This window comes from Leptonotus elevatus, chromosome 4 (assembly GCF_054856555.1).
Source record: "Leptonotus elevatus isolate MCC_2025b chromosome 4, RoL_Lele_1.0, whole genome shotgun sequence".
Classification (NCBI taxonomy): Eukaryota; Metazoa; Chordata; class Actinopteri; order Syngnathiformes; family Syngnathidae; genus Leptonotus; species Leptonotus elevatus.
The window spans coordinates 12,501-35,945 of NC_141242.1; the positions used below are offsets into that span (position 1 = coordinate 12,501).

The following is a 23,445-nucleotide window of genomic DNA, read 5'->3' on the forward strand; positions in this document are numbered from 1 at the left end:
CGCGTGTGTATAGTTTTAAGCTTGGCCTCGCTCTCTGCAATGCTGCAAGCACTGGGCATGTGCCAGCATCTTGGGGGTGCCACCAAGTGGTCGTGAAGCGTTCCCATGGTCATTTGGACAAGGTTGCCGGGATGCTTTAACTCTGAACCTTTTGGTATACCATACAAGTAAGAGGTCAATTTAAACTGTTGGCTGGTTGGTTGAATTAAAGTAACAAAAATTTGGCAATTATTTACACACTTATAAAGAAAATTATACAAGTTATAAAAATCCGAAATAAAATGGAAGTATGTTGGCCACAAGTAAGTCAACATTAGCATGTATCTTGTGTGCTTTAATTTTTGTCGTACCTCGCCCTCGATCCTGGGGGGCCGGATGCTGGACAGGTGGATGGTCTTGTACTCTCCCGAGTTCACCTTGACCACCATGGCGTCAGCATTGACAACCTGCATCACCTGCAAAAGGCACAGAATGAGGAAGAGCGTTAAATAAAACACACAGAAATTATTTGGGAGGGGAAGGGGACATTGTTGACGAGGTTTGAAGGACAGAGCGAGGACGCTGCATGACACAGGGAGAAGACGAGAGATTTAAAACACAAACAAGCTGCCAGAGTTTGGCCAGGAGAACGTTATGTTGCTGTCGAACCCCCCAAGCGGATAGCCATATTTTACAGAAATATCTGCAAGTTTAGCTAAAGACACCGATTGCTGATCTGGTTGTGTCGCCCACTTGTGCTTGGGAAGCAGGCAGGAGTCTTGCAGCCTGAATGGAATGGGGATGGCAAATTTGTACCGTAAACATTCATGTTTGAAATGCAGATTCTGCAACATGCAAATTATGTTTTTCTTTTGAAAAAACACTTGTGTAATGTGCACGTATTCATATTCAAAATATTAAGTAAAGGGACAAGTGGCTTGGTCTCACACTACTCTAGAAGCACACAGTGCGGCTCAGCCTCTGGCTGACAGACATCATAGGAAAGAGCAATATGCTTTATAACTTGTCTGAAAGAGCACAGAGAAAAGAAACCAGCACTCACAGGCTAGCTCCTTAGCAATGCACCTGCCCCAACTCTTGACTCAATTAAAATCTAAGTGGACTCCATTATTACACTTTGCAAGCAGATGGGACAGCTACGTTTTCCAAAAATATCATTATCTTACTACTGGCGTGCATTAGCATGACGTGCCACGTTGGGACTTGGGTGCCCGGCGACAAAATAACTTGAGACTTACACAACAAACCTGCCGGTTTTTTTGTGCAAATTATGCAAATCTCCGGAGATGAAAAGTCATCATTTAAAGTCATGAATACCAATGAAGTGGGGTGTAAAAATTGTGAGTTCGAAAAAATTAATAAATAAATTAGGAAAGGCCTTCCTGTGCTTGGACAGATTGGGCTTAACTCACGAAGGAGGAATCAATCGTGTGACGCTTACTGTAGGTATCTCCATTCAAATCTGTCATCATGAAAATCTCCCAGAATAATTCAACTCTGAAGCCTTATAATAAGTGGCCAAACATTTGCACACATACCATTTCCTTCATTTTATTTAGGGATGGGCGAATAATACAGACACCGGTATTAATATCAGGTCAATACTCAACCTCGTTTCAAGATATCAGTACTCGCAACCTTTCGCAAAATTTGAATTTGATTTGCTAAATAGTAAGCAGTCAGCTTTATGAGGGAAGGTCTACCATGTGCTCATTAAAGTTACATTAGGCTAGACAAAGACAGGGTGTGCATTTTTGGCTGTCAGCAAGCTCTTAACATGTATAGTATTGCTTTTAACATGTACATTGTCAGCTGGCAGTTGACTATGATATAAGAAAAAATGCTGGCTGCACACACAAGGTCACTGGGCGGCCCCGTGCACCTAAATAAGGCATTTAGCAGCTAATTAGGGAAGGGGGGTTGGAAAGACAGATCAACGCCCTGAATAGCAGGAGCAAAGATGGAGGATGGCGCCGTGACATCTGATATGACAAAGATGGGGGGCTGCCGGGAGACTTTGTGTGACTCATGGCCTCTGTCGATGGGGCTTCCAGAGGTGGCGCTCTACTGCCACCTACTGCCTGCCACCATGCAAGACATCTGCAGTGGCCAAGATCTGTCACAAAACAGTGAGAAGGTGCTTATGACCTGCGGGGTAGAGAAAGGAAAAACAAAAAGACAAAAGAAAGCAGGACTTACTCATCTCTGGCAGCATTTCCATCAAATATCCCCTGAGATCGAAAATATACCCAAAAAATAAAGTTTATGGTGCCTCAAAATAAATACAAACAGTGTGAGTTTTCCAGCCTGCAGCAGATGGGGAAAAATACAGCAAGTAAATCGTGGAAATGACGTGCCGGGTGAGCTACACTTTGAGATGGCTAGGGGACAAAAAAAAGAAGCTTCAATCGGTTCCATGCCACTACCAGGTTAAGTTTACCATCAAACTAACCTTAATGTCTACTAGCTTAATGCTAACACATTACGGGCAATGCCATGGATGAGCTAACGGATAGAATCTAACTGTGCAGCAACACGCGTAGGCAGACAATAAAATACTCAGGCATATATTCCTTATCCTCTCTGTAAAATAACCAATAGTTCTACATCTTAGTCACTGAGTATGTGTGAAATTCTTTGTTTTTTTGCAATCAGAGCAAGCAGGAGTGCTACTGGATTGGATTATTTTTTATTTTTATTTTTTTTTTATGTGTCTTAAATGCTTGAGTGGAGGGATCAGCAGAGAACTTCATAAGACAGGAAAGCTGGGGCACTCAAAGTAGTTGTGAATAAAAGGTCTTAATCTTAATTGATTAAAAAAAATTGCCTATACGTTTTGGCCTTAGTAGGAGCTTGCCCTGACAAAGGCATACAAAGGCGTAGGCAATTTTCTAATCTACTGGCCATGTTAAAATAAAGACCTTTACTCCCAACTATGCTCGTGTCCAAATTCACAAGGCTGGGTCCTTCGAAGGCCAAATTTATCGGCGGCATGACGTCACTCCCGGCGCGACTCAACAGCATGCACGGACTTACATATGAATGGATTGGCAATGCTGCTTGTCGGGAGCGCATTGACCGGACTCATTCATGTGTAATTCTGTGCGTGTTGTCAAGTCCCGCCAGTAGTGACGTCATGCAGCCGACAAATGCGGCCTTCGGAGGACCCAGCCTTGTAAATTTGGACACAGGCCTTGAGTGCCTCAGCTTCCTGTTTGTTTGTTTTTTCAGTCTTCTTCGTTTTTGTCTGCATGGCTAAATTATACTGTCCCCAAGTGGCAAAGTTGCACATACTAGAGGAGCAGCAACAAAATTAATCATGATGCACAACCTTTTTGGTTATAATATTTTATTATGTTATTAACTTAATATTTTTATATAAAAGTACATTATAGTGTTATTAAATTACACAAAATAGCGTGCTTTTTTGTTTTGTTTTTAGAAGGCTGCAACCGATAAATTCGGCTATTGTGCTATTTTTGTGGAAAGTTGACCAATTACAATTTGACTTTATTTTGGTTGCATTTACTACTGATACAAAGATTAACACTCTTCTTTTTTAGAGCAGTTTTAGAATGTTAACTTTGTCTAAAAAGGATTAACTCCAATTTGTCTATACAAACCTACAAAGGGTTAACTTATCAGTAACGGACGACAAAAGGGAAAGTGATGATAAATCCACACTTGCTCTCCGTTAAGTATCTTTAAGTCTTCAAAGGGTGAGTCGTTTTACTGAATTCTTCAATTTTATCATCTGAAATGCTATTTGTACCATATCCTGTACAGCTAATAAATGTTATAGGGGAGGAAAATGAGGCAGGTGTAGTCTCCCCAGCCATAAAAGGTAACTAAAAAGCCTTTTACGGCACATAATTTTCACCTTGGAATTGCATTTATTTATTTATTTCAACCGGAGGGTGAGAAGGGTAGGACTATTGGGACATGGCCTACATCCAGTCCCAAATAAAGAATAAAAAATGAAGAGGCGTCAGCAGGATTGACTTGTGGGGATTGGCCCTTCTCTGGCCCGCCACTCTATCCATCCATCAGTCAGGTAATAGGAAGTGAAAAGCAGAGGGGAACGAGACAGATGGATGGATGGATGGACAGATGGTGCATATCTGGTGATTAGATTGCTTTTTCCCCTCTTTTTTTTAACATAATTTTTATTTTATTTTTTAACTGTGAAAGAATCATTTCATTAAGTATACCATTCAGCTGACATAATTGCAATTTGATTAGTAATTTAAAAGGTAAAAACTAATAATAATAAAAAAATAATTATTCGTTTTGCAAAAAATTGCTGATAGTTAAAAATACTTAAAAAAAGTCATAAAAATATGTTAAAAATCATGACAATGTTGGGGAAAAAAATTATATCATCAAAACATAATACTATTCATGTAACAGACACAGCTACCGGTATGGGATTAACATCATGCGCTGCAAAGCAGATGAGGAGTGCACTAGTGCTTCAAACCATTTCCAAGTGAACAGAAGGGCTTTGGCTTGTTCCTTTACCGTGCGCCAAATATTTCCTGGCACATCCCAGCCCTTCTTTTGGGGAGATCTGAGAGACAATATAAATGTTTCATTCCACCTCTTTTTGTGTGCATTCATTAAGCGAGCTCCCTTGATCGACAGCTTTTATGCAACCCTCAGGCAAGCCGTGAATTTAATCAGGATAGTCAAAAAAAGAAAAGAAAATGTCTGGAGGGAAGACTTTGGGGATGTTTAATATTTTTCTACTCTGGTGCTTGAGAAAAATGAATCCAGTGAAGGCAGTAATGGGGGGTGAGATGATGTAGAAATGTAGAATATTATTTTACACCAACTGCGTTGTCCATCTGCCTGCATTAAAGCTAATATGCGCTGACAAGTAGGAGGGAGTGTACTCTGTATTGAGGACACTTTCCTCTCCCCCTGCCAAGGCCCTGGCCAATAACCTCTAATATGTGCCCGGCTTTTCACAACATGAACCAGCGATTTTTGGGCCTAATTGGACGGGGACCCTTTCAAGGGGGCCGTCAAGCTTTGTTTTATGGCAAAATAAGAAAAACAAGTGTCAGGGGAACACGAAAAGGGTAAGCTTTTATTCATTTTTACCTAGGTGTTGGTTCTAAAAGGTAATCCAGGCTTACATTTGAAACTGAGTGCTGCTGCAGCGTCAGCTTTTAGTATGGGAGAGAAACACAAACTTCAAGGCCAAAACCTTGTCCTGTCTGAGCACAGCATGAGGGATTGGCAAATTTTCATTTTAGTTTGTTTTCTTTAATCTAGTTTTAATTATTTTTCAGAGCTAGTCTTTTAGTGTATTAGTTATTTTTTTTGTAAATGCTTATACAGTACTTTAGTTGTTGTTTTAATATATATATATAGTGTACTTGTTCAGTGCAAGATAAATTAAAAAAAAGATCAGTATAGGGTAGATGCCAGACATCCGACTTCCTTAAGTCACACAAAAAGCTATTTCCGGCCACTGCTGCAACACACAGGCCGCGTCACAACACTCGTACCCCCACTCCTGCGCCACCCAACCGCGCGCTCCCGCTGATGGGCGCAAGCGTGCAGGGCATCTCAGCTCTCTGAAATGCTTCGGAGAACTGAGACAGACCTTGCACCCATCGACGGGAACGCGCAACCGAGGGGCACAAGGGCAAGCGACGGGACGCGGCCAACACGTAGCAAATAGCAACCGCAAACAGCGCCGGTGTGTGAAACCCGGAAGTCTCGCCTCCTCCGTGGCATATACCCCATTGTTATAATAATAATCTACAAAACTTGTAAGAAAATTCTGATGCATATCATCACTGTCAGGTGGAAAAAATATTCTATTTTGTTTTTGACAGATAGTAATGGTAATTCCCCACACGTTTTGTTATTTGTATTTGTTTTTTTTATTGAAAATAGCTTGAGAGCATAACACTGCTATATAGACAAGCTCAGTGGACTAGTGGTAGAGTGTCCGCCCTGAGACTGGGAGGTCGTGGGTTCAATCCCTGGCCGGGTCATACCAAAGACTATAAAAATGGGACCCATTTGCCTCCCTCCTTGACACTGAGCATTAGGGGGTTAGATCACCAAATGATTCCCGAGCGCGGCTCCTGCTGCTGCTCACCGCTCCCTCAGGGGATGGGTCAAATAAATGCAGAGAACGAATTTCGCCCCACTTAGTTGGGTGTGACAATCAGTGGTACTTTAACTTTTTAACTTCCTCTTCTTGACACCGCGTTAGAATTATGTAACCTCGAGATTGAAAGAAAACCTGTCAACAAAAACGAGCAAAAAAAGTTTGGTAGATAATTTTTTGTGACCTTCTTTTATTCAAAATCTATCGCCGCGGTAGTGCCAAGTTGCAGAAGGAAGCACCTCAGCCACCAACGGAAATTTGTGTGCAGATTAATCACCATCCATTAAACTATATAGTGAGCATTTTGTTTTGTTTTTTGTTTTATTGCACCACTCATCACACACTCTCAAACCTTTGAAATAGCGTTTGTGAAGATGACGTTACCACAGTCGTTAGCTTTTGTTAGTATTAAGGCTTTTTCGCTTGTCGGGGGCTCAGCGTGAGTGCAGACAAGGTAGTAAATTAGTGACTGAACTTATAGGGAAGTGTTGTGATGATGTTGGTGCACAACACTATAATATAGCAGAATAATGGGCTCGACATTTGGGAGGCGACAAGCGACATCGAATCGCCTCCCAGGTCTCAACACACGGAACGCGATAAGCAGCCGCGGCGATGGCAGCAACATAGGTCGCTCTCTTGTTATAACAGATTTGATTGTCTATTAAAATTGGAGGGTATCTAAATGCTTTCATTGTAAACAGAGAAGTTTCACTACAGTACGCAATTCCAGTATGAAGATCTATCCATTTCCTGTTATTATTTAATCGTCACGGAAATGATTGCGTGAAGTATTACAAAATGATAGTCGGACACTGCTAAAATGATCTCATCCATTTTGCTGGATAGCCCACTGTGTAGCATGCCCTGCGTTCATTGGCTCATCAATGAAACCTTTGCTGATTGGTTGAAGCCGGCGACAGCGACAAAAGTTGAACACGTTTCAACTTTCTATTATCGTGCACGTCAACGTGTACGAGCGCAAATTTTCACATGCACGAATGTTGCGTGTCGCCGAGGGGGAGGGGAGAAGGCGATTTTCGCCTTGTCGCTCTGCTTTCATAAGAAATGAATTGAGAGCGTGTGACGTTGCCTCCCTTGTGCAGAGCCCATAAGGTGTAATAGCAACTTTAACAATGTCGCATTTGTCAACTCAAGCAAGAGGGTGCTTGTTTGATTTCCTGAAAAGTAGCGAGGTTGGAGATGCAAGGTTTCCAGCTGACAGTGACGAAATTCTAAACGCCTCACCTTGGCCACAAATTGTCTGTCCTTCTGGTCCAAATTGGCTGTGGGCGCCACGTAATCCTTCCAGATGCGCACTTTACGCTCCTTAGCAGAACTGGACACAAAAAAAAAGCATGTAAGCAGTGGACTTGACTGGTTTTTAGGTCACTTAACATCACTCCTAAAATACACCTTGAGAATCTATCACAGTGTGCCTTAAAGTAGCACATCGGAACTTTCCAACCTTAATCAAATATTTTCGTAACTCTTTTGATGATACATCGACTTAAAACTAGTTGTATGGTACCTTTGGCCTGAGGGCGTCTGTGTCATTTTTACTGGCACTAAGCAACTAGGAAGACTGCCAGACAAAAATACGACAAATGTGCTGACTGCTTGATGGCATATGTACTCCCCCCTTTCCCCATTCGTTACAAAGACGGAAGTCAATTTGAATGTCGATGTGCGATTACTGCTTTCCTGGCAGAAGCTGCAAAACAACTGAAAAGTTTTGTCTGAGAAAAGAAAAAAGAAAAAAGGAAAGCTACCCGGATAAAAGAATATTCAAGGATCAACATTGGCCCGTCTTTCGCTCGCTGGCGTGAGCTCAAAAACACGATGCACTTGTTCTCATGGGAGATGTGGTCTTCCTTCAGGCATAACATTACCACTTTTGTCCATATGTCGCTGCCATAATCAACGTAAACTGAAAATTCCTTAGTGATGCTTTAAAAAAAAAAGAAGTGTTTTTAGTACCGTTCAGCAGCTCTGAGTTTTTCAGCACCCTGCGTATAGACGGCCATGGACCAGTCCACACAACGGGCAAAACCTTCCTTCAGCAGTAATTCAGTGATGTTGCCATTCTGGGGGGGGATCCAAAACAAAAGAGACACTAGAATGAATGTGACTGGATATCCATCCATGTTGGCACCACCACCAGAGTGGGTTAGGGTTAGGGCTAACCCTCTCATCTCTAACCGGGTGCAAGATGGTTCCAAGGATGACTTGGTTGGGGCAACTCTCCAGGATGATTTGCACATCGCGCTGCAGCAGCCGCGACTCTGTGAAGAACTTGGCTTCAGCGGCAAAGGGCTCCGGCGACTCCGTGCCGTCTGCTTCCCGCTTAAACGTGGGACACTGTGGAAAACAATAATCATCATCATCTTCGTAATAATAATTATCATAATAATCTTTGTGCATGTGTCTTATATTTGCTATGGCAATCTTTTTGAGCACTCATCTCCTTTGGATATCACCTTATCGGGATACAAACAACAACCCTCGTAAGTAACATATCTTCTAGTGGCAGATGAGCGAGATTATCTCGAGTAGTCATATATTAGCAAAAAAATTTATTGATGTGAACAGATCTGACACGGCGGCGGAAAAAATAGAGGAAAACAATCCACACAGGTGTGCAGTTGCTCTTTTATTGTCTCTTTATATATATTGCCCCATAAAATGCCTCAGATTATAAATTGTTTTGTTTTTTTTGTCAATGAAATGCACTGGGATGAGGTTACCTTGACTCCAGACAGCATGACAGTGACCAGATAGTAGTCGGGCAGCAGCAGGGCACGCACGACACTGCCATCACGTACATGCTCGATGATCGCTGACGGGGGACGACAGCGGCAGGGTTACAAACTGTCTTTACACGTTTTATTTAATGCATTGTATGAAAAAAAAAAAAAAAAGAATATCGTTATTCAAAATAGATAAAATAGAAATCAGAGAAAAAAATATACTATGTATATTTTGTATGTAATTTTGATTTGAAAAGTATTTAAAAAATCCATCAAGACAATTTTGAATATATTAGGTTATGATTGTCCGTAGGTTCCCACTCGTGGAATATACCAAAAAAAAAAAAAAAAAAAATAAAATATATATATATATATATATATATATATATAAATATATATAAATAAATACTTTATACAAAATATTTTTATAAAGTAAAAAAAAATTATTTTCAATTGTTGAATGCATTAAACAAAATACTGAAGATTGAGAAAGAAAAGTAATGATTAAAAAGCCAACAAGTAAATAAGGCCTTATGTTTGCATGCATTAAAAAGCTGACAAGATGAGAATCACCTGTGTGAAAGTCAATTCGCTCTTCAACGGCACTTAAACGTGTGGAGCACCATCTTTGCTTTGGGGGAGGGGGGGCAATGAAGAGGCTTTTTTCTTTCTCATTAGGTGGCTGGTGAAATGAGCTGAGCGGCTGTTAACAGCACTGAGCGCCACATTACACCTCTGAAGGTTGCTCAGTCGGGCGCCATTACATGAAGCCCCACCCCAATTCCTGGATATCCCGAGTCATACGGGGTGCTGCTGTTGCATACCGTTGACGGGCTTCTGGTGCAGGGAGTCCACGAAGTTGCGCGGGTTGTCGATGGTGTACTTGAGGTCGCGGATGGTGTGTGCTCCGCCGCCTTCGCTCCACATGCCCTTTCTGGACGCTTTGGCCTGGTCCTCCATCTCGCACAGTCTGACCTGGTCCAGACTGGAAGAACAAAGTCTCATGTCAGTCATTAGTCATGTATCAATTACTATAAAGGCATACATTTATATACATATAAAATTCATAAATTTTAAATGGGTTAAAAATAAATTAGCACTAACGACTGATATGAAATACTTCTATCACGATATATTTTTTAGCCATAGTACATGTACAAAATGCAATAGAAATGCAACATGGAAACATTTATAAGAAAAAACAGGTGCAAATACTAGTGCTGGGAATAACGGCGTTTAAACTAACTGCGTTTTTTTTTTCATAAACTGACTAATCTAACTAATCCCCATATTTGAAACGCCGTTATCGTTATTGTATGAGAAATGCGTTGCGTTATTGCATTTATTTATTAGATTCTAGGCTCAAAGTAAGCTTACAAGACATTGTGCGATGACTAGCTCTGAAAATGGCATTTGCACACAGTTAGAGGCACTGTTGTTGTTGGACCTCGTCACAATAAAAGTGTCTTGACAGCTGAAATGTAGAGTGACTTTAATTTTGGAGGTGCCGCAGGAAGCGTGTCACGACGTGACGGACGTGGCGTCCTTTTTCCTTCTGTACCTTAAGGCTTGGCATATTTATTTTTCACACTCATGGAGGCGATGGAGTGGCATTTGTATGTGAATGATGCATGTTAAGCCTAGAGTTGGGCAGTTTTCTGACGTAAATCAATCATTAAACACGTCTTTATATGTGTAGAATTATAAAGTGAAGATATCACCATACTCTCAATTTGAAAGTGTACAAAAGTGTATGTTTTTCAGAGAGATCAAGTGGAAGATGATGATTCTGAGGAGTAAATATAGTAGTAGTTATAGCTATGATTTTGGCCATGATAGCATTAAGCAAGGTTTTAATAGCATTGGTAATTTATTTTATCCATTATTGATTATTTTAGCCCGCAACTATCATAAAATTTGCCTGGGCTAGGACTGTCTACAAATTACATGAAGATGACAATTTTTTTATTATTATAATATTATTATTGTATTATGTGTCAAATTATGGAGCAAGGCATTTTTGTTACAGAAATACTCACATAAATAAATGAAAACACACTATATAGCCTGGACGTAATTTGAATTCCTTGTACAAAAATGTAATAATAATAGTAATAATAATAATATATTGAAAAAAAATTAAAAATCCAAATGGTTGATATTAAAAAAATTAAGTACTGAAAATAGTTACTTTGCCTGGTAATGAGTTACTTTTATTATGAAGTAATTCAATTAATAACTAATTACTTTTTAAAGCAAGTAATGAGTAAGTTTTTTTTATAAGTAAAGTTCCCGACACCGAATACTAAACACACAATTTGCTGCGCCCCATTTCCTGTCGTTTACATGGAACAGTACCAATGAAAAAGGTTGGCTTGAACTTAATTGCACTGCAACATACTTGGAGCCTAATATGTTGCCTGATAATGACGTGTCACGATGGTCAAAATGGACCATTCACATGCCCGAGTGCTCCAAAATCCAAAATGACCAGTGACCATATCCACAGAAAATGGCAGTCGGCTGGTGAACACACGTTGGCCTCCACTGTCCACGCCATCATCATAATCTTCATTATCCTCTCATAACCATCAGTGGACAAAGTCACACTGGATAATGGTTAATGGAGCCACTGGGGGGAAACTAAATAGTGTTTTTGTGTGTTTGGTCAGAGAGGTCATGTGACTAAAGCTCTCTGGTGGACCAATCCGCTTTTAAATGCAGGGCAGTGCTGTGGACACTGACAGAACTATCCTTAGTCTCAACTTCACATGGTTTTCTTGCAAAGGCAGCATTTGATGACTGATGTTTTTATGACACACAAGTGCACGACATGCCACTGTTGCCTGCCAGCCACTGGCACACACTAATTACAAACCAGAGAAGCCAGTGTCGTTCGTAGTTATGCAACGTCCTGAAATACACCCAGCCATTCTCACACCATGTTACTTGGGCGCACCGCCCGAATAAACTGGCCGCCGCCCAAAAGGTTTTCAAGAAAATATGACGTAGTTTAAAACTATAAGGCACACTTAAATTTGTCTTATGTGCAGGCTTGGGGAGTAACGGAATACATGTATCAGATTGCACAATATTTTTTTTTAACTGCATTCCATTAGTTACAGGAAAAAACATATAATCAGATTACAGGTACATTTATTAAAAATGGGGATTATAATTTCTACGAATGAGAGAGAGTTCGAAAGAGACAGTGCGAGAGAGCGAGAGAGACCGCGTGCACGCCCGCGCAAGTGGGACCGTTGCTACATGCCGGAGAGGTGGGAACGAACTGACTAGTCGTGTCCTCCACACGCGGGCAGTTTGAAAAAGATTTACGGGCGGGAGGAGGAAATGACAACCGGTATTCACTGGAGCTCAGAGTCCAGCGGCATGCTACGCGCTGTAGCTTCTTGCTAGCTAGCCCGCTAGCCTACAACTATAATGTGAGTTACACCTTCCAAACAAATCTTCCTCCCACCAATTCACTATTCAAACATCATACACAATATATACACGGCTCAACTTGTGACTGGGATAAAGTTAATTTTGCAGTTGATGTCACACATCGTCATCCTCATTGGATGACTATCTATCTATCTGTGTGTGGTTGCTTTCAGTGACAGTTCGAAAACAGCATATGGCCTTCAATCAATCAATTAATTAATAGCTTACATGCTTTTTATTTACACAAGGATTTTTGCTATTTGTAGGCTGCCCGGGTCCCTATAACCCCGCAAATAGCAGGGGCACATTGTATAGAATATAGATTGTGGTGATATTTATTTTTATTTTGTCTTCATGAGCATACTTGGTATTGGAGTAATCCAAAAGTAATCCAGTTATATTACTTAGCAGGTAACTTGTAATGAATTACATTTCAAAAGTAACCCTCCCAACCCTGCTTATGTGTGCGCCAAGTTCCGGAGACGTTTTCCTTCCAGCCAAGCTTCAGGGCAAATGTTGCTGCTCCAACACACGTTTTTGATTGGTGGACTAGTTCACGCTCGTTCTCGGTTGGCTGCTGGCCTGTGTTGGACTGCGGGGAGACTGCGGGGGGACGTGGGTGGCGGCGCGAAGGCAGAAGAGAGTTGTCGCTGTACGTATTCGAATGTGGAGATGGAACGAGAAAGTGAATAAAAAGAGATCAAATGAAACGCCCGACTGCAGTGTGACCTCCTATCTCTTGTACTTCAGTTTGTTTACCCCGTTTAGACCCCACCCATTTGGCGATGTGTAGCGACCGGGCGCTATCCGCGGAGACGACTCGAACTCTGGCGGAACTCCGTAAATGGCATCAGCTTAAAGTCGAGACATACTTACAAGGCACAATTTAAAACTACAAGCTATCAGTTACGCGATTGTATATGGGAATAGAGCAGCCTCAAGATAATTCCACATCAATGAATCCACGGTTCGGAAGGGGAGGAAGCAAGAAAACGTCGGGGCTTGCCATCATTCCGGGAGGATCCAACGAATTGAAGCTTTGTGTTCCAAGTGGCAAGAAGCATTGGAGCGATCCAACAAAACAAACTGGGAGGCCGCGCCAGCCGGACGAGTTAAGCCACAGTATGTGAATGGGTTTTGTTAAAGTGTGCGGCAACGAATAACCCGAGTACCGTGAGTTAAATAGTAGAATTATAAAGTACGACTGAACTCACTATTTTACTTCAGTTGCCATTTTAAAACACATGGTAGGATGCTTGCTACCGTTTGATTTTAACATGCATGCTACCATTTGTTTTTAGCATGCATGCGCCAAGTATGTATGGTGCACTTGTTTCAGTTAGCCACCAGTAGCTCTGCGTAGACTGTGTGTGTGTGTGTGCGTGTGCGTGAGAATTAGAAAAAACAAAGCAAACTGTCAGTGCAAGATATGAAGTGTAAAATGACAATAATTTTTTTGCCCCTCCCACCGGAGGCCACCCGCCCAAGCAGATTTCAAATCTGTGGGAAACACTGTACACCATAGGCTCTCTTTTACCAGCTCGATACTAAATGCCAGGTTTTAAAGTAGGAGAAACGCCTTACTTGTTGCCTCTGATTCCTTCCCGTCGCACCGTGGCAAGGCCCTCGTTCACCAGCGACTCAGCGATGTTCTCGCCTGTTGTGTCTGCGCAAGGAAAGGGAAAAAAAAAATTCCCCTATAGCAATCAATCAAAATGCCATGATCCGTTTCGGCCAATCCAAAAACACAACATTTTCATAGGTACTTAAGAAAACTAGCACTGTATTGGAAAATATAAAAATACAAGAGAGAACGTGAACAAAATAAAAATAAAAACAGGTTACGGTAGGGTTAAGGTTTTTTCAAAGATTTTACAAAGTGCAACATGTCTATGCTAGGCTAATGTTAACATGTGTGCTTATTGTGCTCATTTCTAGCCATGTATCATAACATTACAAAGCTAGCAGACCAATGAGCGACTATTTTACATCACCCGGGCAGGCACTATTTTGAGTAACCAGTCCAGTACTACCTGGTTTTGCCACAGCCAGCGGACATACTGACCTTTTCCCAGGTGGACCATGCCGTACTCGCGGCCCAATGGGGTCTTGATCTCAACAGTGAAGCACACCTCTTTGCCAATGAGCTTCTTGCGCAGGAACTCTCTGGCTTGATAGGCCCACGGCTGGGGGCATGGGGGGGGGGGGGGGGGGATTACAACGATGACTAGCAAATTAAACTCTGTGCAACATAAGGTGGTCTTCTACTACTCAGTACAATCTGAAATACTGTGTTCCCTCGTTTCTCGCGGGTTCATCTTTCGCGGATTATTTACAGCGTGCTTTTTTTGTTACAGCGTGTTCTGTGTTTGTTTTTTTTGTTGTTGTTTTTTTACAGTGTAATGAACAGGCCGATCGTTGCCGCCATCAGATGGCTCAACGCGCTGCCTGCCACCCGCCCCATGGTTCACGCAGACCCCCGCCGGCCACTACGCTAGAGTGGAATTTCGGGGCACTGGGGCGATGCGGTCCCGGTTAAAATGAGTTTACGTGTCCTGCCTCTTATCTTCATCATTAAAATTAAGAGATAAAGGGCCAACAAACTACAGATTTTTACTCGGGATGGGAACCACCGCCGGCAGGTTAACTGTTTGAAAATCCTCGGTGTCCTGGAGGTCTTTAGTCGGCCGTATCGCCCCCAGCCCTACGTCCTACCGAGGACATACGGGCATCCTCCGATTCGTGTCAACGAGAGCTTTCCAACAGTGTATGGTCCGTTGCGTTCCAACCTTGCCCGTCACCTTCGCAACCTGGAAATAGAAGCCCGACAGTTTCCCAATTTCATGCCCTGGAACGCTCGTGCGTCCGCCACGGCCCATGGCTCACCCCTAGATTACACCGCATGCGTGCGTGTGCATTGCGAATCCGCTCCGCCGATTTGTTTCTATTTCCAGCTTGTTCATATTACAACAATTGTGTGCGCAAGTAATTTCTAACTTCTAGGTGCGAATGTTTGGTGGTGGTCAGAGGAGTCGTAGGCGTACACTGGCAGCCACGCTTCCGTCAGCCTGCCCCAGGGCAGCTGTAGCTACTTAAGTAGCTTACCGCCACCAGTGTGAATGTGAGTGCATGAATGATGTATCCATTATTTTGTGAAGTATTTGAGTGTCTAGAAAAGCGCTATATAAATCTGATGCATTATTATTATTATTATTAACCGCAGTTTTGTTGTTGTTGTGTGTGTGGTTTTTTTTTATTACTATTTTTATTTTTATTTTTTTTAGGAAAACATACCGGCTGGAAAAAATGGATCGATCGCCGTTATATTTTTGTTTCTCAAATAAATGTTTTGGATCTTAATTAACTTATATATTATTGTTATTATTATTATTTTAAAATCTACAAAGGTTTGAACACAGAGTGTATAGGCCTACTGTGTTTAAATAAGAGATATATTAGCATCTGAGAAAATGTTAACGCCGATCAAGAAACGTGCATGTATAGCGTGTGGTGAGGTGTTAGCCTTAAAACATATATAATACATGTAAAAAATATATTATGAACCAAAATACGTATACTGTGTTGTAAATTAAGTACAAAGTAAAAAAAAAATATATATATACTTTTAATGGAAAAAATGATAATGCAAAAACAACACGATGAATAGAAAAGGATTCATAATAAACAAAAAATCATACAAAAACGAAAAAACATATAATTAAAGGAAAATAGAAAAAAAAATTAAATTAACGTGGATTTCCATTTTTGCGGTTAGTTTTTGCAACGTAACACCCGCGAGAAACTAGGGAACACACTTACAGTGGTCCCTTGCTACTTCATGGTTTACTTATTGTGGATTCCCTATACCGCAGACTTGTATTTGGGTCCTACATTCATAGATTACGGGATTTATTTTGGGTCACTATTTTGCGGGTTTTCCAGAGATTATTCATCAACATTACATCCTGAAATCATGTTCAATTGCTAACAAATCATTGGCTAGTGGTAGAGTGTCCGCCCTGAGACTGGGAGGTCGTGGGTGTTCCTAGTCGCTAAGCAAGTGCCCCCATAGAAGCTGGTAGGATCCATACTTTTCAAAGGCACTTTAACTCATTCACTCCCAGTCATTTTGACTGAAGCAACCCCCTTCACTCCCGGCTGTTTTATTGGATTTTGACTGATTTTGCAAGGCCCACAGAATATTGTGTTCTATTGCTACAAGAACGCCAAATTGACAAAAGAAAGATTAGAGTCTCTTATTTCATTAGGGAAAAAAGTACATTTCTATCAGTTTCCGTTTTGCAGCTATTAGCATTAGAATATAGCCAAGTTTCATCATTATTCACAAATCTATTTCGAATTCTGATAATTTAGGTTTTTTTCAACATGGTCCTGGTTCATTTGCTATGCTCTGCTGCCATCTGCTGGCCGTTTGTGTAATAAATACAATTTCTTCAACCGTTCTTTGCCGTTCAGAGGCTGCATCAAAGCCTTCTGTATGCTCCAGCATTAAAAAACGCATAAATGCGTCATTGGGACACTTAAAACATTTAAAATATACCGTATTTATACGTTTTGGGGAGAAAATTAGTTAATGGGTGAAAGTGACTACATGCTTGCTGACAGCCTGACACAGTTGCAGTTCCTACTGATCCATTTTGGACCAGGCTGGCTCAAACATGCTGTTTCTCTTGTGTATTCATAATTGTTCTCAAGCGTTTTTTTTTTTATCCAAACAGGCGTTTATTTGATAGAATTGTTAGTATGATGTCCAAAAGCCAAAATATTCGATAGCTGCAGCCCTAGTTTACAGTGGTTTGAATTCAGTTTAATAAACAGTCACTTAGCTTTATTGTACAGTGATGTGTCTTAAGTTTAATTACATAGTGTTTGAACTTTGCATTTATTATTAAAGTAGTTTTTACTTGACATGAGTTTTATTGACAGCTGCCTAACTTTATTTTCCTTGTTTGCTTCATTTTCCCTTTGTTGATTAACTTCCCAGTGATTAACTTCTCTTTAACAGAATGTTAAAATGTCACATGCCTGTGAAGAACAATAAAGGTTTTACAACAATTTGGAAGTCAACCAATGTTGGTTACAGCAATTACATGAAAAGACAAGCAGGCGGCTCAAATTCCTCCCGGAAACAATAGCCGCCACGCCTTGAATATGAGCGTTACCTCAACACACATGTAAACAAACAAACACGCAACACACCTCGTCAGGGGTGTCCTTGGTGTCAGGCTGGCTCTGGGCGGCTCGCCGGGCCATAGCGCCCGCTCGAATGTTGCTGAGGTTGATCTGGCGCTCCGGAGGAGGGCCGCCGCGAGGCTGGCCTCGCACAATGATGGCGCAACCCGACAGCACCTGGAGAAAAACACCAACGCAGTAACCACCATGAGAATAGTTTTGGTGATGATGATGATGATAATAATAATAATAATAATAATAATAATAATAATAAGAGTGAGAAGAGACGGCGGATATGGAACTGTCAATTTCTGCCTTATGCTATGGCGACATTTAGCCCAAGGGAGATGTTGGCTTTTGACAACCACGGCATTTGCGTGGATCTGTGCAATTTCAGTTTTGTTCTGAGCTGTTGATCTAAGAAGGAGGGAGATAACAACTACAATAAATCACTATATTAAAAAAAAATTACACCATCCGACAAAATGCTTATGATCATGTGAGCCGCATGGCTTTTTAGCAGCAAAAAAACAAACAAACACATGTATCGGTAAGTGCATGATGGTGATGGTGGCTTGAATACACTAGCTACGTGTCAGTTGGGGGGGGGGGGGATACGTATTACGGACCAAGTAGTGCTCCCCGATGAATATCGGAACAGCAGTATAGAAAAGCGAACCCCTTGCCTTTTTAGAAACAAGCAAACATTCAAAAAAATTCAAAGTTCACCCCTATCACCCGTACACTGCAAAAAAACAAAAAACACCATACCCACACCAGTTAGCTGCGAAACCTCACATATGTCGCGGTTTGAGCTACGAGTTCGCAACAAGTTCGCTTTCCGCTTTGAAAATCCCCCACAGCGTCTGCACAAGTTGCCCGTCACTCGCCACGTCGCGCGTTCGCAAGTTGAAAATCACTTGACGCGTGATCCATACGTCATTTGGCAGCATCTCGTTAGCAGTGAGCCAATATTAGCTGCTGGCTCCAGCACAATTGGGATAACACACTGACAACACCTGCGTTTAATACACATTAATACCCTGATATAGCAGCTGAATCCTGAATGCGAATCCACTGCATCAAAGTCGCTGAAGCTAGCCGGCTAACTAGCGCCCACACATGAGGGGGGCTCTTACCATCTTAACTATCCCTCTCTGGAGCCCAGCAGAGGGAGCGGAGGCTGTCTGAGCAGGAGCCGAAACAGATGCCATGTCCAGCGGTTTCGAGGTTTACGTGTCGCCGTAGGAGAGTTGGTGTAGACCGGGCAAAAGGGAGCTGGGACTGCTCTGCAGAAAACCAAGAGAAAAAGGCTTCGCGTTGGTCAACACACGTTGTACCGGAAGAACGCCGTGTCACGCACGCATTTACGTCACTAAGCTACCCAAGCTACTTCCGGTCCCTAATGAATGGAAGTGAACGGGGAGGCTTGGAGCCGCGCAAGCAAATCGAATGAAAAACTTCCGGGTCAGTGAATGAGACACGTCAGCATAGCTTGAAACGATGGTTTAGTTTCTGATTATTTTTTCATTGTATTTTTTTTTACAAACAATATTATTTTTAATTTTTAATACATGATTATTGGTCCGTGTCATTTTTGGTCATTGGATATTACGTTTGGAAACAGATATTAAAAATAGAAAAATTACTCGTTATTTGATTTTCGTTTTACAATAGATTGAAATACAGCTTGGTTTTATCGTTTGGATGTCTGGGACGGGTAAGGGAAAGTCCAATAACAGTTTGATTTTCAATTTTTATTTCAGAAATGAAAATAGGATATGGCCAGAGACACATCGAAAAACGGCCCATATTTTTGTTTTGGTTTGCCGGAAGTTGTCACTACAAACATTTCTCATACTGGCCAGGAGATGGGGAAACGGGCGTATAAAAACGATATCGTCTTCTGAATGATATCGAAAGCAAAAAAATCCACAAACATTAATCACACGTGCTGATTATTTCTGGTACCCGTCTTGTAATGAATCAAATTCAGGATGCTAAAATCCACTAAATAGAGCAAGAAATTAGGAGTCCACAACGTTTGGTTTAGGTGTGAGAGCTGAGATTAACTTTGTATTGCTTAAAATGCTTTTTCAGCCAATGATTTAGGTGAAACTGTCCAAATCTTCAAAATGAACATGTGCACAATCAAATGCATGCTAGAATCACATTCAGGTTGCTAAAATACACTAAATAGAGCAAGAATTTGGAGTCCACAATGTTTAATTTAGTAGTGAGAGCCAAGATTAATTTTGTATTGCTTAAAATGCTTTTTCAGTCCCGATTCAAGTGAAACTGTTTAAATCTTGAAAATGAACATGTTCACAATGAAATAAATGCTAGAATCACATTCAGGATGCTAAAATACACTAAAAACAGTAAGAATTTGGAGTCCAAAATGTATGGTTTAGTTGTGAGAGCCCAGATTATCTTTTTATTGCTTTAAATGCTTTTTCAGCCCCTGATTAAGGTGAAATGGTCCAAATCTTCAAAATGAACATGTGCACAATTAAATGCATGCTCGAATCACATTTAGGATGCTAATTTACACTAAATAGAGCAATAATTTTGGCGTCCAGATTGTTTGGTTTAGAAGTGAGAGCCAAGATTATTATTTTTTGCTTTAAACGTGTTTTCAGCTCCTGATTATTTATTTGAGGTTATTCTGTTCAAATCTTTCAAATTAAAATGTACACAATGAAATGCATGCTAGAATCACATTCAGGATGCTAAAATACACTAAATTGAGCAAACATTTGGAGTCCACATTGTTTTGTTTAAAAGTGAGAGCCAAGATGAACTTTTTATTGCTTAAAATACTTTTTCAGCCCCTGATTCAGGTGAAATGGTCCAAATCTTCAAAATGAACAAGTCCACAATGAAATGCATGCTAGAAACACATTCAGAACGCTAAAATACACTAAATAGAGCAAGAAATTAGGAGTCCACAACGTTTGGTTTAGGTGCGAGAGCCAAGATTAACTTTTTATTGCTTTAAATGCATTTTCAGCACGATTGTACACTTCAGGTGAAACTGTCAAAATCTTCAAAATGAGCAAAAGCACAATGAAATTAATGCTGGAATCATCTTTAGATTGCTAAAATACACTAATGACAGAAAAAAGTTTGAGTCTACAACATTTAGTTAAGGTGTGAGAGCCTAAAATAACTTTTAATTGCTTTAAACGCGTTTTCAGCCCTTGATTGTACACTTCAGGTGAAACTGTAAAAAATCTTCAAAATGAGCAAAAGCACAATGAAATTAATGCTGGAATCATCTTCAAGTTGCTAAAATACACTAATGACAGCAAAAAGTTTGAGTCTACAACATTTAGTTAAGGTGTGAGAGCCAAAATGAACTTTTTATGGCTTTAAATGCATTTTCAGCCCGATTGTACACTTCAGGTGAAAATGTCAAAATTTTCAAAATGAGCAAAAGCACAATGAAATTAATGCTGGAATCATCTTCAAGTTGCTAAAATACACTAATGACAGCAAAAAGTTTGAGTCTACAACATTTAGTTAAGGTGTGAGAGCCTAAATGAACTTTTAATTGCTTTAAACGCGTTTTCAGCCCCTGATTGTACACTTCAGGTGAAACTGTCAAAATCTTCAAAATGAGCAAAAGCACAATGAAATTAATGCTGGAATCATCTTCAAGTTGCTAAAATACACTAATGACAGCAAAAAGTTTGAGTCTACAACATTTAGTTAAGGTGTGAGAGCCAAAATTAACTTTTTATTGCTTTAAATGCATTTTCAGCCCGATTGTACACTTCAGGTGAAAATGTCAAAATCTTCAAAATGAGCAAAAGCACAATGAAATTAATGCTTGAATCATCTTCATTTTGCTAACATACACTAATGACAGCAAAAAGTTTGAGTCTACAACATTTAGTTAAGGTGTGAGAGCCAAAATGAACTTTTTATGGCTTTAAATGCATTTTCAGCCCGATTGTACACTTCAGGTGAAAATGTCAAAATCTTCAAAATGAGCAAAAGCACAATGAAATTAATGCTTGAATCATCTTCATTTTGCTAAAATACACTAATGACAGCAAAAAGTTTGAGTCTACAACATTTAGTTAAGGTGTGAGAGCCAAAATGAACTTTTTATGGCTTTAAATGCATTTTCAGCCCGATTGTACACTTCAGGTGAAAATGTAAATATCTTCAAAATGAGCAAAAGCACAATGAAATTAATGCTTGAATCATCTTCATTTTGCTAACATACACTAATGACAGCAAAAAGTTTGAGTCTACAACATTTAGTTAAGGTGTGAGAGCCAAAAAGAACTTTTTATGGCTTTAAATGCATTTTCAGCCCGATTGTACACTTCAGGTGAAAATGTCAAAATCTTCAAAATTAGCAAAAGCACAATAAAATTAATGCTTGAATCATCTTTATTTTGCTAAAATATACTAATGACAGCAAAAAGTTTGAGTCTACAACATTTAGTTTAGGTGTGAGAGCCAAAATGAACTTTTTATTGCTTTAAATGCATTTTCAGCCTGATTGTACACTTCAGGTGAAAATGTCAAAATCTTCAAAATGAGCAAAAGCACAATGAAATTAATGCTTGAATGATCTTCATTTTGCTAACATACACTAATGACAGCAAAAAGTTTGAGTCTACAACATTTAGTTAAGGTGTGAGAGCCAAAATGAACTTTTTATGGCTTTAAATGCATTTTCAGCCCGATTGTACACTTCAGGTGAAAATGTCAAAATCTTCAAAATGAGCAAAAGCACAATAAAATTAATGCTTGAATCATCTTCATTTTGCTAACATACACTAATGACAGCAAAAAGTTTGAGTCTACAACATTTAGTTAAGGTGTGAGAGCCAAAATGAACTTTTTATTGCTTTAAATGCATTTTCAGCCCGATTGTACACTTCAGGTGAAAATGTCAAAATCTTCAAAATGAGCAAAAGCACAATGAAATTAATGCTTGAATAATCTTCATTTTGCTAAAATACACTAATGACAGCAAAAAGTTTGAATCTACAACATTTAGTTAAGGTGTGAGAGCCAAAATGAACTTTTTATTGCTTTAAATGCATTTTCAGCCCGATTGTACACTTCAGGTGAAAATGTCAAAATCTTCAAAATGAGCAAAAGCACAATAAAATTAATGCTTGAATCATCTTCATTTTGCTAACATACACTAATGACAGCAAAAAGTTTGAGTCTACAACATTTAGTTAAGGTGTGAGAGCCAAAATGAACTTTTTATTGCTTTAAACGCGTTTTCAGCCCCTAATTGTACACTTCAGGTGAAAATGTCAAAATCTTCAAAATGAGCAAAAGCACAATGAAATTAATGCTTGAATCATCTTCATTTTGCTAAAATACACTAATGACAGCAAAAAGTTTGAATCTACAACCTTTAGTTAAGGTGTGAGAGCCAAAATGAACTTTTTATTGCTTTAAATGCATTTTCAGCCCGATTGTACACTTCAGGTGAAAATGTCAAAATCTTCAAAATGAGCAAAAGCACAATGAAATTAATGCTTGAATAATCTTCATTTTGCTAACATACACTAATGACAGCAAAAAGTTTGAGTCTACAACATTTAGTTAAGGTGTGAGAGCCAAAATGAACTTTTTATGGCTTTAAATGCATTTTCAGCCCGATTGTACACTTCAGGTGAAAATGTCAAAATCTTCAAAATGAGCAAAAGCACAATGAAATTAATGCTTGAATCATCTTCATTTTGCTAACATACACTAATGACAGCAAAAAGTTTGAGTCTACAACATTTAGTTAAGGTGTGAGAGCTAAAATGAACTTTTTATTGCTTTAAATGCATTTTCAGCCTGATTGTACACTTCAGGTGAAAATGTCAAAATCTTCAAAATGAGCAAAAGCACAATGAAATTTATGCTTGAATCATCTTCATTTTGCTAACATACACTAAT

General features: G+C 39.9%; 1 protein-coding gene across 1 annotated transcript; it reads right to left on the minus strand.

Moving 5' to 3' along the window:
• Position 1: 1 nt before the first annotated feature.
• LOC147174837 (staphylococcal nuclease domain-containing protein 1-like) lies at positions 2-18,892 on the minus strand (the record flags this gene model as incomplete). The annotated part of the gene is made up of 10 exons (XM_086072675.1): positions 18,657-18,892; positions 17,545-17,694; positions 14,390-14,510; positions 13,909-13,990; positions 9,705-9,865; positions 8,878-8,969; positions 8,333-8,491; positions 8,111-8,217; positions 7,379-7,469; positions 2-455 (listed from the first exon to the last, which is right to left on the minus strand). Coding segments are annotated over exons 1-10 (1,492 nt in total), but the record flags the coding sequence as incomplete, so codon positions are not given.
• Between the last annotated feature and the right edge of the window lie 4,553 nt (positions 18,893-23,445).